The sequence below is a fragment of the Notechis scutatus genome, chromosome 1, assembly GCF_049901735.1.
Source record: "Notechis scutatus isolate UNSWTSFEM ecotype Mainland chromosome 1, rNotScu1.2, whole genome shotgun sequence".
Lineage (NCBI taxonomy): Eukaryota > Metazoa > Chordata > Lepidosauria > Squamata > Elapidae > Notechis > Notechis scutatus.
The window spans coordinates 2,720,211-2,734,399 of NC_142009.1; the positions used below are offsets into that span (position 1 = coordinate 2,720,211).

The 14,189-nt window shown below is 40.9% G+C and overlaps 1 protein-coding gene across 3 annotated transcripts in view; it reads left to right on the forward strand.

The window, feature by feature from the left end:
• TMIGD1 (transmembrane and immunoglobulin domain containing 1) overlaps positions 1-13,454 on the forward strand; it is a 39,313-nt gene extending 25,859 nt beyond the window's left edge. For 2 of the 3 annotated variants that reach the window (XM_087955932.1, XM_087955929.1), the window contains exons 3-7: positions 935-1,213; positions 3,306-3,584; positions 4,805-4,908; positions 12,045-12,082; positions 13,335-13,454. In XM_087955932.1, coding sequence (XP_087812058.1) covers positions 935-1,213; positions 3,306-3,584; positions 4,805-4,908; positions 12,045-12,082; positions 13,335-13,338 — 704 coding nt within the window. In that variant the 3' untranslated portion in view covers positions 13,339-13,454. Of the gene's footprint in view, positions 1-934; positions 1,214-3,305; positions 3,585-4,804; positions 4,909-12,044; positions 12,087-13,334 lie in introns of those variants that run through there. The other variant, XM_026690102.2, reaches the window with a different exon arrangement.
• The last annotated feature ends 735 nt before the right edge of the window (positions 13,455-14,189 follow it).

Below are 14,189 nucleotides of genomic sequence, written 5' to 3' on the forward strand. Positions count from 1 at the left end.
AGAAACTTCCTATCAGTTTTACTCTGCAGGGACCGAGCATCCTCGCTGTTGAGCTTGGTTTTCTCGCAGACATTTCATGACCCGACTAGGGAACATCATCAGTGCTAAAAGGGAGCGGAGTTTGCAAAGAGGGGCAGGACAAGATGCAATGGATGGAAAGTAATCCAACGTAGAAGTACGGAGGAATTTCCTGACAGTGAGAACAATTAGCCAGTGGAACAGAAGTTGACTCCAGAAATTGTGGGTTCTCCATCACTAGAGGTTTCTAAGAAGAGATTGGGCAACCGTTCGTCTGAAATAATATAGGGATTCCTGCATAAGCAGGGGGTTGGACTAGAAGACCTCCAAGGTCCCTTCCAACTCTGTTATTTTATTATTCTATAGAAGGGAGGGAGGGAGGAAGACTCTTAAGTATTATACAGTGTGGGAAAACTGGTACAAATGAACAAGTAACAGAAATAAACAATTAAATAACTAAGGAATGAATAGCTGAAGATGGACAATATATAAGAACAACCAGGACTATGAAATACGCATGGGAAAAAAATAATTGGTATGCACGCACCGTCAAAATAGTTTGTAACATCTGTAGTGTTTTCATTTTAATGAGTGGTATTGTGTTTTGTATTTGATGTTTTTCAATGTTTAATAAAGGTTTTTCCAAAAAGAAAGAAAGAAAAGGGAGGGAGGAAGGCAGGCAGGCAATAGATGGAAACTAATCAAGGAGAGAAGCAACCAGGAAATAAGAAGAAATGAACAATTCACCAGTGGAACAACTGGCCACCAGAAGTTGTGAATGCTTCAACACTCTTTTAAGAAGAGTTCTGGACAGCTACCTGTCTGAAACGGTTTAGGGTCTTTTGCTTGGGCAGGGGATTCGGCTAGAAGACCTCCAAGGCCCCTTCCAATTCTGATTAACCCCTTCGTCCCTCAGGCCTAGAGCTGTCCATCAACGCCAACACCGCGGACTATGAGCTGGCGACCGAGGTGGGCCTGAGCCAGTCCCTCTGGTGCGCCGTGAAGCATCCCAGCCAGGCAGAGGAACTGCTGTGGATGCGAGGGGACAGGGAGGTCAGCCTGCAGGAGGGGAACCGGGTGAATGCCAGCAACGTCTGCATCTCCCCTGTCACAGACGAGGACAACGGCGTTTCCTTCACCTGCCAGTTGGCCCGGGACAAATCCGTCCAGATCTCTGTGCTACTGAACGTCACCTGTGAGTGGCAGTTTTATATATATATATATAGTTTTAAATTGGAAGTTGTACAAAGGAGAACAGAAGCAAACTAGGCAAACTTAGCAGAAGGAAAAAAAGCAGAAAGGGGATAAAAGGAAGACAGCGGGAGGAGGGAGGGAAAAGGGACAGGGAGGTGAGGAGAGAGGGAGGGAGGAAGGAGAAAGGAGAGAGAGGGAGGAAGGAGAAAGGAGGGAAAGAGGGAGGGAGAGGGAGGAAGTGAGAAAGGAGGGAAAGAGGGAGGGAGGAGGGAGGGAGGAAGTGAGAAAGGAGAGAAAGAGGGAGGAGGGAGGGAGGAAAGAGGGAAGGAGGAAGGAAGGAAGGAAGGAAAGAGGGAGGAAGGGAGGAAGGGAGAAAAAAACAGGGAGAGAAGAGGAAGGAAGGAGGGAGGGATGCAGGGAGGAAGGAAGTGAGAAAGGAGGGAAAGAAGGAGGGAGGAGGGAGGCAGGAAGGAGGGAAGGAGAAAGGAAGGAAAAACAGGGAGGGAATGAAGGAGGGAGGGATGCAGGGAGGAAGGAAGTGAGAAAGGGAAAAAAGGAGGAAGGATGGAGGCAGAAAGGAGGGAAAGAGGGAGGAAGAGGGAGGCAGGGAGGAGGGAAAAAGGGAAGAAGGAAGGAAGGAAGGAAGGAGGGAGGGAGGAAGGAAGGAAGGAAGGAAGGAAGGAAGGAAGGAAGGAAGTAAGGAAGGAAGGAAGGAAGGAAGGAAAACGGAGGGAGGAGGAAGGAAGGAGGGAGGAAGGAAGGAAGGAAGAGGGAGGGAGGGATGCAAGGAGGAAGGAAGTGAGGAAGGAAGGAAGGAAAGAGTGAGGGAGGAAGGGGGAAGCAGGAAGGAGGAAGAAAAAAGAGGGGAGGAGGAATGAAGGAAGGAAAAGCTAGTGAGGAAGGAAGGGGGAAGAAGGAAGGGAGGAGGAGGAAGGGAGGAAAAGGAAAAAGGAAGGAAGGAAGGATATAGAGAGGGAGGGAGGAAGAAAGAAATAGAAAAATCTCCGCATTTTCTTTGCACCAAATAGAAGTATCATTACAAAATTATCACTTTATGATTACTGTCACCTGGGTGGGGTTGGGTGGGGCCCCGAGGAGGGAGGGGTCCCATTGCCATAGGATGGGAGGCCGGGTTCTCTCCACAGCCAGATTGCCAGCCAGCTGTTCCTTCTCCCCACAAAATAAAAAGATTATTGATATTTAAATTATGAGTAGAAAAGTGTTTGTCAACGTTGGGCCCTTTAAGCGGGGTGGACTTTGGCTCCCAGGTTTAATTTTTGTAATTATTTATACCAAATTTATTCCAAATTATTTATACCAAATTTGTTCCCATTTGGATCCAGTGGTAGGAAAATGGACAATGTGAATTCTCAGTTTGCTATTTGTGTCTATTATCTATTATCTACTAGCTCTATATACCTGTGCTTCGCTACGAAACTATATCGTCGGGCTTAGTTTTTGGGGAGGAAAATAAGGGGGGGAAAAATTCTGCCTCTGCCTCCCAGCATCCACCAGTATTCATCTGGCTAATGTCCTGTAAATGTGTGAGAGAGTGGAGGGCTGTTTGGAAAGTGAAACAGTATTTGCTGTGTGAGCAAAGAGGAGACAGCAAGGAGCCTGGGCGTGGCTTAACTCAACTCTTCTGTACTGAAGCTGCTTGGTGCTATGAAACTGAAATTGAAACTCCTCTCCTCTGCTGGTGTTCTGCATTTGGAGCAGATTTCTTTTCAGGTGGGGAGGGGGAGTAGAACTCTTTAGCATCAGAGCGTGTTAATAATAACAATACCAATAACAATAATAATATAGGAAATACCAATGCTCTGATGGTCATTTGGAAAAAAAAATCCTTTCTTAGTGAGCCCCAAGAGGAACATAAGTGCCAAATTTCAAGTTTGTAGGCTTTATGGTTCTGGAGATTTTGCGACGATGCGTGAGGGGTAATTTCGCTTTCATATATATATATATAGATTTGTGTCTATGCTGACACACAACGGTCCTGCAAAGGGCACCTGGCAGGGAGAGGTTGGGTGGCACCAAGGGCATTTGCCCAAACCCGGGTTTTCTCTGCTGACCCATCTTCTGGCGCTCCACAGATGCCCCCATCCTAACTGGGGAAGACCCCCCCGGCATCCCCGCCGAGTGGGATGTGACCCTCGATTGCCGTGTCAAAGCCAACCCTCCCGCTCAGCTCGCCTGGCTGAAGGACAACGAAACGCTGCGCCTGGAGGACTCCCGCTACTGGATTTCCCAAACCAACGAGCTGTTTCAGCTGACCATTAAGCGGCTCCAAGCCTCGGACGGTGGGATGTACGCCTGCGCGGCTCGCTCTCCGCGTGGAATGAGCCGTAAGGATTTCCACCTGGTCATCGAAGGTACTTCTGTCTATTGATTGGTATCCCACCTCTACTATTTTTACATATAAATAGAATTGAATAGAATAGAGAATAGAGAATAGAGAATAGAGAATAGAATAGAATAGAATAGAATAGAATAGAATAGAATAGAATAGAACAGAACAGAACAGAACAGAACAGAACAGAATAGAATAGAATAGAATAGAATAGAACAGAATAAAATAGAAACAGGAATAGAATAGAATAAAAACAGGAGTAGAATAGAATAGAATAAAAACAGGTATAGAATAGAATAAAAACAGGAGTAGAATAGAATAGAAATAATAGAATAGAATAAAACAGGAGTAGAATAGAATAGAATAGAAACAGTAGTATAGAATAGAATAGAATAGAATAGAATAGAATAGAATAGAAACAGGAGTAGTATAGAATAGAATAGAACAGAATAAAATAGAATAGAAATGAGTAGAATAGAATAAAAACAGGAATAGAATAGAATAGAATAGAATAGAATAGAATAGAATAGAATAGAATAAAAACAGGAGTAGTATAGAATAGAATAGAATAGAATAGAATAGAATAGAATAGAATAGAATAGAATAGAATCAGTAGTATAGAATAGAATAGAATAGAATAGAATAGAATAGAATAGAATAGAATAGAAACAGGAATATAGAATAGAATAGAATAGAATAGAATAGAATAGAATAGAATAGAATAGAATAGAATAGAAACAGGAGTATAGAATAGAATAGAACAGAACAGAATAAAAACAGGAGTAGTATAGAATAGAATAGAATAGAATAGAAACAGGAGTAGTATAGAATAGAATAGAATAGAACAGAACAGAATAAAAACAGGAGTAGAATAGAATAGAGTAAAAACGAGTAGAGTAGAATAGAATAGAATAAAAAGTAGTATAGAATAGAATAGAATAGAATAGAATAGAATAGAATAGAATAGAAAAAGGAGTAGTATAGAATAGAATAGAATAGAACAGAACAGAATAAAAACAGGAGTAGAATAGAATAGAATAAAAACGAGTAGAGTAGAATAGAATAGAATAAAAACAGGAGTAGAATACAATAGAATAGAAATAATAGAATAGAATAGAAACAGGAGTAGAATAGAATAGAATAGAATAGAATAGAATAGGATAGAATTGGCATCTGTTGAATGTCTTTAATAAAATGGATCTTACTGAACGATGGTGGCTTCTCTCTCCCTTTGTCCCGCAGAGAGCAAGCTGCGTTTTCCCACCGAAGCGGTCATCGCTGCCGGCGTGGTCCTGTCACTCATAGCGCTCTTTGCTCTGGCAGTTCGATGGCAGAAGTTCATACAGGTAGGGAGACTCGAGGATGGCTATTGCCCACTCAGAAACATCTTCCAGATGCGAAGAATCAGGGTAACATGAATCTGTTCCGTCCTAGGCCTCACCAAAAAGGACTCAGTCAATTCTGAGTCCCATCAAAAATCACTTCATTTACAGTAATGTGAATTATTTCCTGTTACCTAGTGTGTGATTTGATTGCTTATTGTACCCTATGACTATCATTAAGTGTTGTACTTGATGATTCTTGACTCTTGACGAATGTATCTTTTCTTTTATGTGCACTGAGAGCATTTGCACCAAAGACAAAATCCTTCTGTGTCCAATCACACTAGGCCAATAAAGAATTCTATTCTGTTCTGTTCTATTCCTATTCTCTTTTCTTCTCTATTCTATTGTTCTATTCTATTCTCTGTTCTCTTCTATCCATATTCCATATATTCCTGTTCTATTCTATTTTCTATTTTCTATTTTCTACTCTACTCTACTCTACTCTACTCTACTCTCTATCCTGTTCCATCCCGTCCCATCCCATTCTATTTAAATTCTATTCCTATATCCTTCTATTCTGTTCTATTGTACCCTATGACTATCATTAAGTGTTGCACCTGATGCTTCTTGACTCTTGACGAATGTATCTTTTCTTTTATGTGCACTGAGAGCATTTGCACCAAGACAAATTCCTCGTGTGTTCAATCACACTTGGCCAATAAAAGAATTCTATTCTATTCTATTCTATTCTATTCTATTCTATTCTATTCTATTCTATTCTTTCTTTCTTCCTTCCTTCCTTCCTTCCTTCCTTCCTTCCTTCCTTCCTTCCTTCCTTCCTTCCTTCCTTCCTTCTTCTTTCTTTCTTTCTTTCTTTCTTTCTTTCTTTCTTTCTTTCTTTCTTTCTTTCTTTCTTTCTTTCTTTCCTTCCTTCCTTCCTTCCTTCCTTCCTTCCTTCCTTCCTTCCTTCCTTCTTTCTTTCTTTCTTTCTTTCTTTCTTTCTTTCTTTCTTTCTTTCTTTCTTTCTATTTCATTCACAATCAGCCAACAGCTTGGCAAACAGCCTCACAAAGGTAGACTAATTATCTCAGACTTTTAGCAATCCTGGAACGTTGCCCGGTAAATAGTTCCACACTCAGTGCTGGCAGGGAAGGCTGGGTTTACAGAGAAATCTTCAAGAGGCTGGAATGAATGGACAAACAAGCGAGTTGTTTCCTGCAAAAGCCCCCTCCCCTTTTGCTCCTCTTTTAATCCTGATTGGAGGGGCCATTAATCGTCCATCTGTGGCCTTACTCCCATGTTGACCCCGAGTTCTTAATTGCTCCTTTCTGTCAGGTTTCCAAGTGATGAAATCCATTCAAAAAGAAAACAGCAAAGTCCATCTTCAATAATAATTTCTTTTATTCAGAATAGCATCTAATTGGCGAAGTCTTGTTGTAATTCCGCATCTGACACAACCCGGAATTACACCACATAATATTGGAAGTCAGAAACAACCAGGGCTTCCGGTTTGAGTCTCTTCGGCGACAGACCGAAATCCGCGATCGTGCGCAGTTTTGATCTGTGCTCGCCGCCAGAGCGCCCCGAGCCGGCTGGTTTTGGGGCTAAGCCACCCCGTAGAGATGGTGAAGAAGGGGGAGACTGCCAGCAGGGTCGAGGAGAGCCGCATCTCTCTTCCCCAGCTGGCCATTACTCCCTTTTCCGAAGGCGGTTGCAGCGGTGGTCAGTAATGGCCACCTCAAAGAAGAACTGAACCGGAAAAGAATGTGCAGGAGGAAGATAAGAAGAGAAAGTTTTGGTCGACCGGGTTAAACTGAAAAAGCAACAATGTAAAGTACCCTGGAATTTAAATTAAATAACATTGTTCCCAAAGAAGATTTTGAAGCTGCGAAGGAGAGAGAGAAGGGAAAGGATTTTTTTTTCTTCCCTTCCTTATACTGACAGCCAAAAGACTTAAGCAAGAAATTGAAAAAAAAATCCACTTTGACATTAATAGGCATCTAAGCTGAAAATAAAAGTCAAAGGGATAATGAAGATTTCTGGATATTTAAAAGTTTTTAAAAGCAGGAAAGGAGAAAAAAAAAGAATAAAAGGGCAGGATCTGGAAAAATGGAGGAGACTGCCTGGAACTAAGGAATGGAACTGTAACTAAAAGGAACCTACAGTGAAATTTTAACAAGATTCCTCAAAGATACATTTTAACTGAAACTTGGCAACAAAATAATAGAACCCCAGGAAGAGAAAGTGGAAAAAAGAAGCAAGAAGAAACAGCCTTGGATTATTTGGATTATTTGGTGATTTTTGGTTTTTGCATCTAGATGACTAAAATTAACCAGGTGGTTGTTTAAAAGTCTTCAAAATGGTATCACTCTTAGAAGAACTGAAAATGGAACTTTAAAAATGGAAAGAGGATGCACAAGAAGGGAGAGGTTCTTTTGGCTTCATATTTCAATTCTTAGAAATGGAGATTTGGAACTATGAGAAACAACAAGAAACACTTGCAGAACAAGAAGATTGGGACAAAGAAGAAGCCATCTTTAATGATCAAATAATTTTAAGTGGGGGGGAAAAAGGAAAGGGGGGAAAGAGAGTGAAAGGTTTAAGACCAGAAAAAACAACCAAAAAAAAGAAGAACAATTTGAAAGATAATACAATATTAGAAAGCAACAGAAGAGGGGATTACAGATGAGAGAGTTAGAAGTAGAGAGATGAGGGGGGGAAAGGGGAGGGAGAAGAAGAGGGGGAAGAAGGCAAGGAAAAGAAGTTGTAAAAGACAGAAACAAGAAATAGAGAAACAGGGAAAAGATATAAGAATTGTAACCATAAGCTTGTTTAGAGATAATGGGTGAAAATTTAATTGTAAAAGGGATTCTGCAAAGGTACCTAAGATAACATTGTTGTATTACAAACAGAAATAAATTTAGAAAATATGACTAAAATGATGGATAAAATATTTACTGTAATGTAGTGGAATGTTTGTTAATAAATAAATGAATTAAAGTGAATGAGAGAATTAAATGGGAACATTTTAATTATTATTAATGATTTATAAAAATATAAGTGAGAAATATGGGGGGGAAAAGAATTAACTATGGAAAGTTTATAAGTGTTCCCAAGGAAGTATGATATTTAATTGAAAAGAAATGTTAAAGATGTTAAGATTTTAATGAATATTAATGATAGAATTGAATTGGAATGGAATGTGTGTGTATAATTTTTTCTTTTTAAGAATATAGTGTGTATTTTAAGAATGTACCAAGCAGAATTCGATTGGACGTTATGTATTATATTGAATGCTGTAATTTTAAAGGTATACATTGAAGCTTAAATAAGAGCTTGAACAGATAAAATTAAAGGATATAAAGGTGTCATACTCCAATTGGTAACTACGGGGAAAAATTTGTTTAATGAGAAAAGATAATATGAAATTGAAACAGGACAGACAAAAGTATAAATATAATGATTTGAATTGAGATGAGATAATTAAAATAAAGTTGAGAAAATTAAAAGAGGGGAAAAACTATGTAGAAAATATAAAGCGGTAATAAAATATGGAATAGAATATAAAAATGAGCATGAAATTGAGTTTGGTGTCTGTATGAAGAAGGGTTGGATTTAGACCGCTTGTGGGAACGTAAGGATTCCAGGCTGGTTCCTTTATTGACTCCATCCCCCAGGCTCTGCCCCTCCTTCTCCTACTAGAGTGAATATTGAACACAGGGCTGTGCAGCATCGTTTGTTTGGCCAGCCGGGCAGCTATTCAAATTGGGGGGGGGGGGGCAGAAAAATATCAAGAAACCCAGTCAAGGGGGTTGCGAGCTTGAAAGAAAGAAAATGAAATATGTAGAACTTGGAAAAGTCTGTATGTGTGTTTACATGAATGGATGGATGGATGGATGGACGAACAGATGGGGGGGAAATGGACGGACAGACGGATAGGTAGGCAGATAGACAGACCAATAGATAGATAATGATGGATGGATGGATGGATAGATAGATAGATATAGACAGAGAGATAGAGAGATAGAGAGATAGAGAGATAGAGAGATAGACAGATAGACAGATAGATAGATAGATAGATAGATAGATAGATAGATAGATAGATAGATAGATAGATAGATAGATAGATAGATATGGATGGAGAGATAGAGGCAGGCAGGTAGATAATGATGGATAGATATAGATAGACAGACAGACTGATAGATATGGATGGATGGATAGCTAGACAGAGATAGATAGATGGCTATGAATGGATGGATGGATGGACAGCTGGCAGACAGGCAGGCAGGCAGACAGACGTGTAGATAATGATGGATAGAGATAGATAGATAGATAGATAGATAGATAGATAGATAGATAGATAGATAGATAGATAGGCAGGCAGGCAGGCAGGCAGGCAGGCAGGCAGGCAGGCAGGCTGGCTGGCTGGCTGGCTGGCTGGCTGGCTGGCTGGCTGACTGACTGACTGACTGACTGACTGACTGACTCCTGTAATTAGCCATAGCTTTGTGGGGCTGAACTCTACACCAATTGCGATAGAATTAAAAAAACAACAACCCAAAACCCCGAGCATCCTGTGGTCTCCTTTATCGTAACCGGACACGACCGTCCTTTCTACAGCCCAAAATTTAGCCTTTGGCACTGTGGGACACTGCCATGGGATGGGATGCGGTGTGGGGGGGGTATGAGCAGTGAGAAAAGCCTGGAATAATATATAATATTAGTAATAATATTAATATTAATAATGCTCCTAATATTAGTAATGCTCCTATTTTTTTAAGAAGCGGCCCCTTCTGGCAAGAGGCAAATTTCCTTCAGCCATAAATGTTGTAGGTGCCCTTTCGGATGTCCGAATGTGACCCAGAAGTCCTGGGGTAGGGGGGGGGCTGCTTCATTTTTGAAACCCGAGTCTCCCCCAGGAAGACAACCCCTGGCGGGAAAACAACCTTCTTTGCCGGCAGGAGGTGCTGCTCCCGCTTGAGTCCTGGTGCCCACACACACACACACCCCATAGGAAGGAGCTGTCATCCACCTCCTGGCCGCAGGCGGACTTCCAAATTGCCTCCCGCCTTCCTGCCAAAATGCAGCACCCTCAGGTAGGTAGATAATGGGCTTGGGGCAGTGGCTTCACATCTGCCTAACATCTGGGCGAAGGAGTGGCAGAGAGGGAGCGACTCCCGCCCACTTCCTATCGCCAGGGCCTTGGGCCAAAAGGAACCTAAAGCCCCAGATGTTCGTCCTTTTTAAAAAAAACACACACACATATATAAGTATTTAATAAACTGTGTGTTGTCTGGGTCATTTTACATGTACATAATATTAGTAATATTCTTTCCTTGTATATCATAGTATTCTTCCAACTTCTAATTTCTACCTTTATTATCTAACCATTGGTAAAAAAAAACAGAATAAAATAGAGTAAAGTAGAATAGAATAGAGAATATGGGAATAGAATAAAAACAGGAGTAGAGTAGGGTAGGGTAGGGTAGGGTAGAGTAGAGCAGAGCAGAGCAGAGAATATGGGAATAGAATAAAACCAGGGACAGAGTAGAGTAGAGTAGAGTAGAGTAGAGTAGAGTAGAGTAGAGTAGAGTAGAGTAGAGTAGAGTAGAGTAGAATAGAGAATGTGGGAATAGAATAAAAACTGGAATAGAATAGAATAGAATAGAGAATATGGGAATATAATAGAAACAGGAAAAGAATGGAATAGAACAGAACAGAATTTTTTATTGGCCAAGTGTTTTATTGGACATACAAGGAATTTGTCTTTGGTACAAATGCTCTCAGTGTACATAAAGAAAAAATAAAATACATTCATCAAGAATCATAAGATACAACACTTAGTGATAGTCATAGGTTACTAATAAGCAATCAGATCATACTAGGAAACAAATAAAACAATATAAATTGTGAAGTTGCAAGCAACACGGTTAAATCAAATCCCAAATTAAAAAATATTCAGTGTCTTCTTTATCCTTTATCTTTAATGTTAACTTATCCATTTCCGCACTTATCTAATATATATTTTTAATTACATTTTCCTCTGAAGGAGCTTCCTCTTTTTTCCAATGTTGTGCAAATGCAATTCTCGCTGCCATCCCCACATGCAGTATTAAATATATATTCTCTTTATTATATTTTTTCCTGGCAAAATACCTAACAAAAACATTTCTGGCTTTATATGTATATGTTGCCTTATCGTTTTCTCTATCCATGTATGCATTTTTCTCCAAAAAATTTTTTTTTGCCTTTGGGCAGGTCCACCACCTACGATGTTAATCTTAAAGTCAGGTTTCCAAGCATTTTGGACCACGGAGTGATTGCCAGGGGAGGGAAGGGAATTATCCTGCCAAACTGAACAAAAATCCAGGCCAACACACGGCCCATCCTCAATGCACAAGCCGCCCCCCCGCCTTTTTGAAGGAGATGGGCAGTTAAGAAATTTGAATTATAAATAAATAAATAACCTGGATATTGTGCCGAAAGAGTCACTCATGGAGGGAATTGGGCCGTTTCTAACCATGATAAATGAGGGGTTCTTGGTGCTCTCTGAGTTCGGTTGTTTTCTTACAGACGTTTCATGACCCGTCTAGGTAACGTCATCAGAGTTTGTAGGGAGTAGGGTTTGTGGAGTGGAGGAGAAGAAGGGGAAGAGTAGAAGAAGGGGAGGGGGAGGAGGAGGGAGGACTTAGGGTCCTTGGTGCTCTCTGAGCTTGCTTGTTTTCTTGCAGACGTTTCATTACCCAACTAGGTAATGTCATCAGTGCTAGTCTATGATGTGATGATGGTACCTAGTTGGGTCATGAAATGTCTGCAGGAAAACAAGCCAGCTCAGAGAGCACCAAGGTCTGTCTCATGTCAACCCTGAGCTACAAATATTCTTCTTTATTAGTATGATAAATAAATATTTTCTTTCTTTTCTTTCTTTCTCTCTCTCTCTCTCCTTTTCTTTCTTTCCTTCTTTCTCTCTCTCTTTCTTTCTTTTTCTTTCCTTCTTTCTTTCTCTCTGTTTCTTTTTCTTTCTTTCCTTCCTTCCTTCCTTCCTTCCTTCCTTCCTTCCTTCCTTCCTTCCTTCCTTCCTTCCTTCCTTCCCCTTCCTACCTTCCCTCCTCTTTGTCCTCCTTCCTTTCCCTTCCCTTTTTCACTTTTCCTGAAAGTGTTTCAAGAAAACCGATGCTTCAAGCCACACCGCCCTGTAAGTATTTCTGATTTTACTTCTGATTCACGCCTTTCTCCGGAAAAAAAAACCAGTCAGGATAAATGTTAATCGGACGTCGTGTTTCTATATTAGCCAGAAAGTAGAAAAGCAGCTTCTTCATTTCTTAAGACAGACAGCCCTTGAATGACAAGCGTTCCCTTAGCCCTCATTTGAAATTTACAACGGCACCGAAAAATATAACTTACGAATGATCCTCGCACTTACGACCCCATCCCGGTCCCACGATCCAAATTCAACTGTTTGGCAATTCAAACCTCTTTCCAACCAGCGGTCCTCTCGGTCTGTCCAACATGTGGACTTGGCTGTCTTGAGAAGAAGGGCTTTTGTCTTTTCAATGCAAGTGGAAGGTCTGAATCTAGTCCTGATGGGTTTATTGTCCTAGGTTTGAAAGAGGGGCCTTAAGAGGCCATCTGTCTCTAAATTAAATAGCCCTCCCTCCACAGAGCGGGGAGGGATACCACATCATCTATCCAGGGGCGGGATTCAAATTTCTGAACAAAATGGGGCGTGGCCTATTTTGTGGGTGTGGCTTGGTGGTCATGGGACTGACTGGGCGTGGCTTGCTGACTGGGCGTGGCTTGGCGGTCATGTGACTGGCTGGGCGTGGTTAGTATGTAAATATTATAAAATATTTATGTAAATATTGAATTTTTTTTAATTAAAAAAGAGCAACTTTTACCCAAAATCAGGCAGAGCAGGCAGGAACTCTTCTCCATACTCTTTCCAGAGTCTCAACACCTTTTAAATAATGCGGCCATCAACACTGGATGCAGTTTTTCCAGGTGTGGCCTTACCTGAGGCTTACTAACTATGAAGGACCTCCATCTTTGGGGTGGGAGGCAAGGCAGCCCTGGTTTTGGTCATGGCTGTCTCTCCTCGACTACAAAACGAAGCGATTGTTTTGCGACTCAGGATAGATCGACAGATTGTGGTTGAAATTTCATTGCTACGAATTGCGTTGTCTTCCTCGCTTGGGGTTTTAATTTCCTGTTTGCGGCCCAAAGTCAGGGTGTGAGATGAGTAGCGTTTTATAAATTGCTTTAATTCCTTTCTGGTAGCGTCCGAATAAAAACCGAATAAAAAGCTCTTCACTCAACCAGTTTGCCAGGCTGGCTGTGTTTTCACTGGGGTGCCTAGGAATCAATTCATTTTTGTTCGTTGCTTTGTTAATTTTATGGTTGGCGGCCAATTTTGATACTTTTTTTTTTCCTTTTCTTTTTTTTTTCAGGTGAAGGCATTCTTACTCTGGAGCAACCCCTTAGTTAACCCGCGTGACTTCAGATGGCGCATCTTCCCTCTCGGCGAGGAAATCCTTAGCGCTGCATTGCTTTGATTTCTAACTTTAAATAAATCAAATCTATAACTGATCCGCCTTCAAGCAACATTAACCTTTATAAGTGATCCACTTTCAAGCGACAACAGAATGTATAGATGAACAGATTGACAGAGTTGGAAGGGACATTAAAGGTCATCTAGTCCAACCCCCCCCCCGCCCAAGCAGGGGACCCTACAGCATTTCTGACTGATGGCAGTCCAGTCTCCTCTTGAAAGCCTCCAGTGATGAAGCTCCCACGACTTCTGAAGGCAACTTCTGTTCCACGGGTTGATTGTTCTCACTGTCAGAAAGTTTCTCCTTTTTCCAGGTTGAATCTCTCCTTTTTTTAGTATTTATTTGATTTGTCAATTGCTTACAAGATACAGGTATAAGAATAAATATAGTTATGAATACATGGATACATATAAGAAAAATAAAAGAAACAATAGGACAGGGACGGTAGGCACGTTGGTGCGCTTATGCACGCCCCTACAGACCTCTTAGGAAAGGGGTGAGGTCAATAGTAGACAGTCTAAGGTTAAAGTTTTTTGGGGTTTGGGGAAGAAACTACAGAGTCGGGTAGAGTATTCCAGACATTGACCACTCTATTGCTGAAGTCGTATTTCCTGCAAATCAAGTTTGGTGCGGTTAACCTTGAGTTTGTATCTATTGTGTGCTCTTGTGTTGTTATGGTTGAAGCTGAAGTATTCATTGACCGGTAGGACATTGCAATGTATGATTTTATATACTATATTTAGATCAGACCGG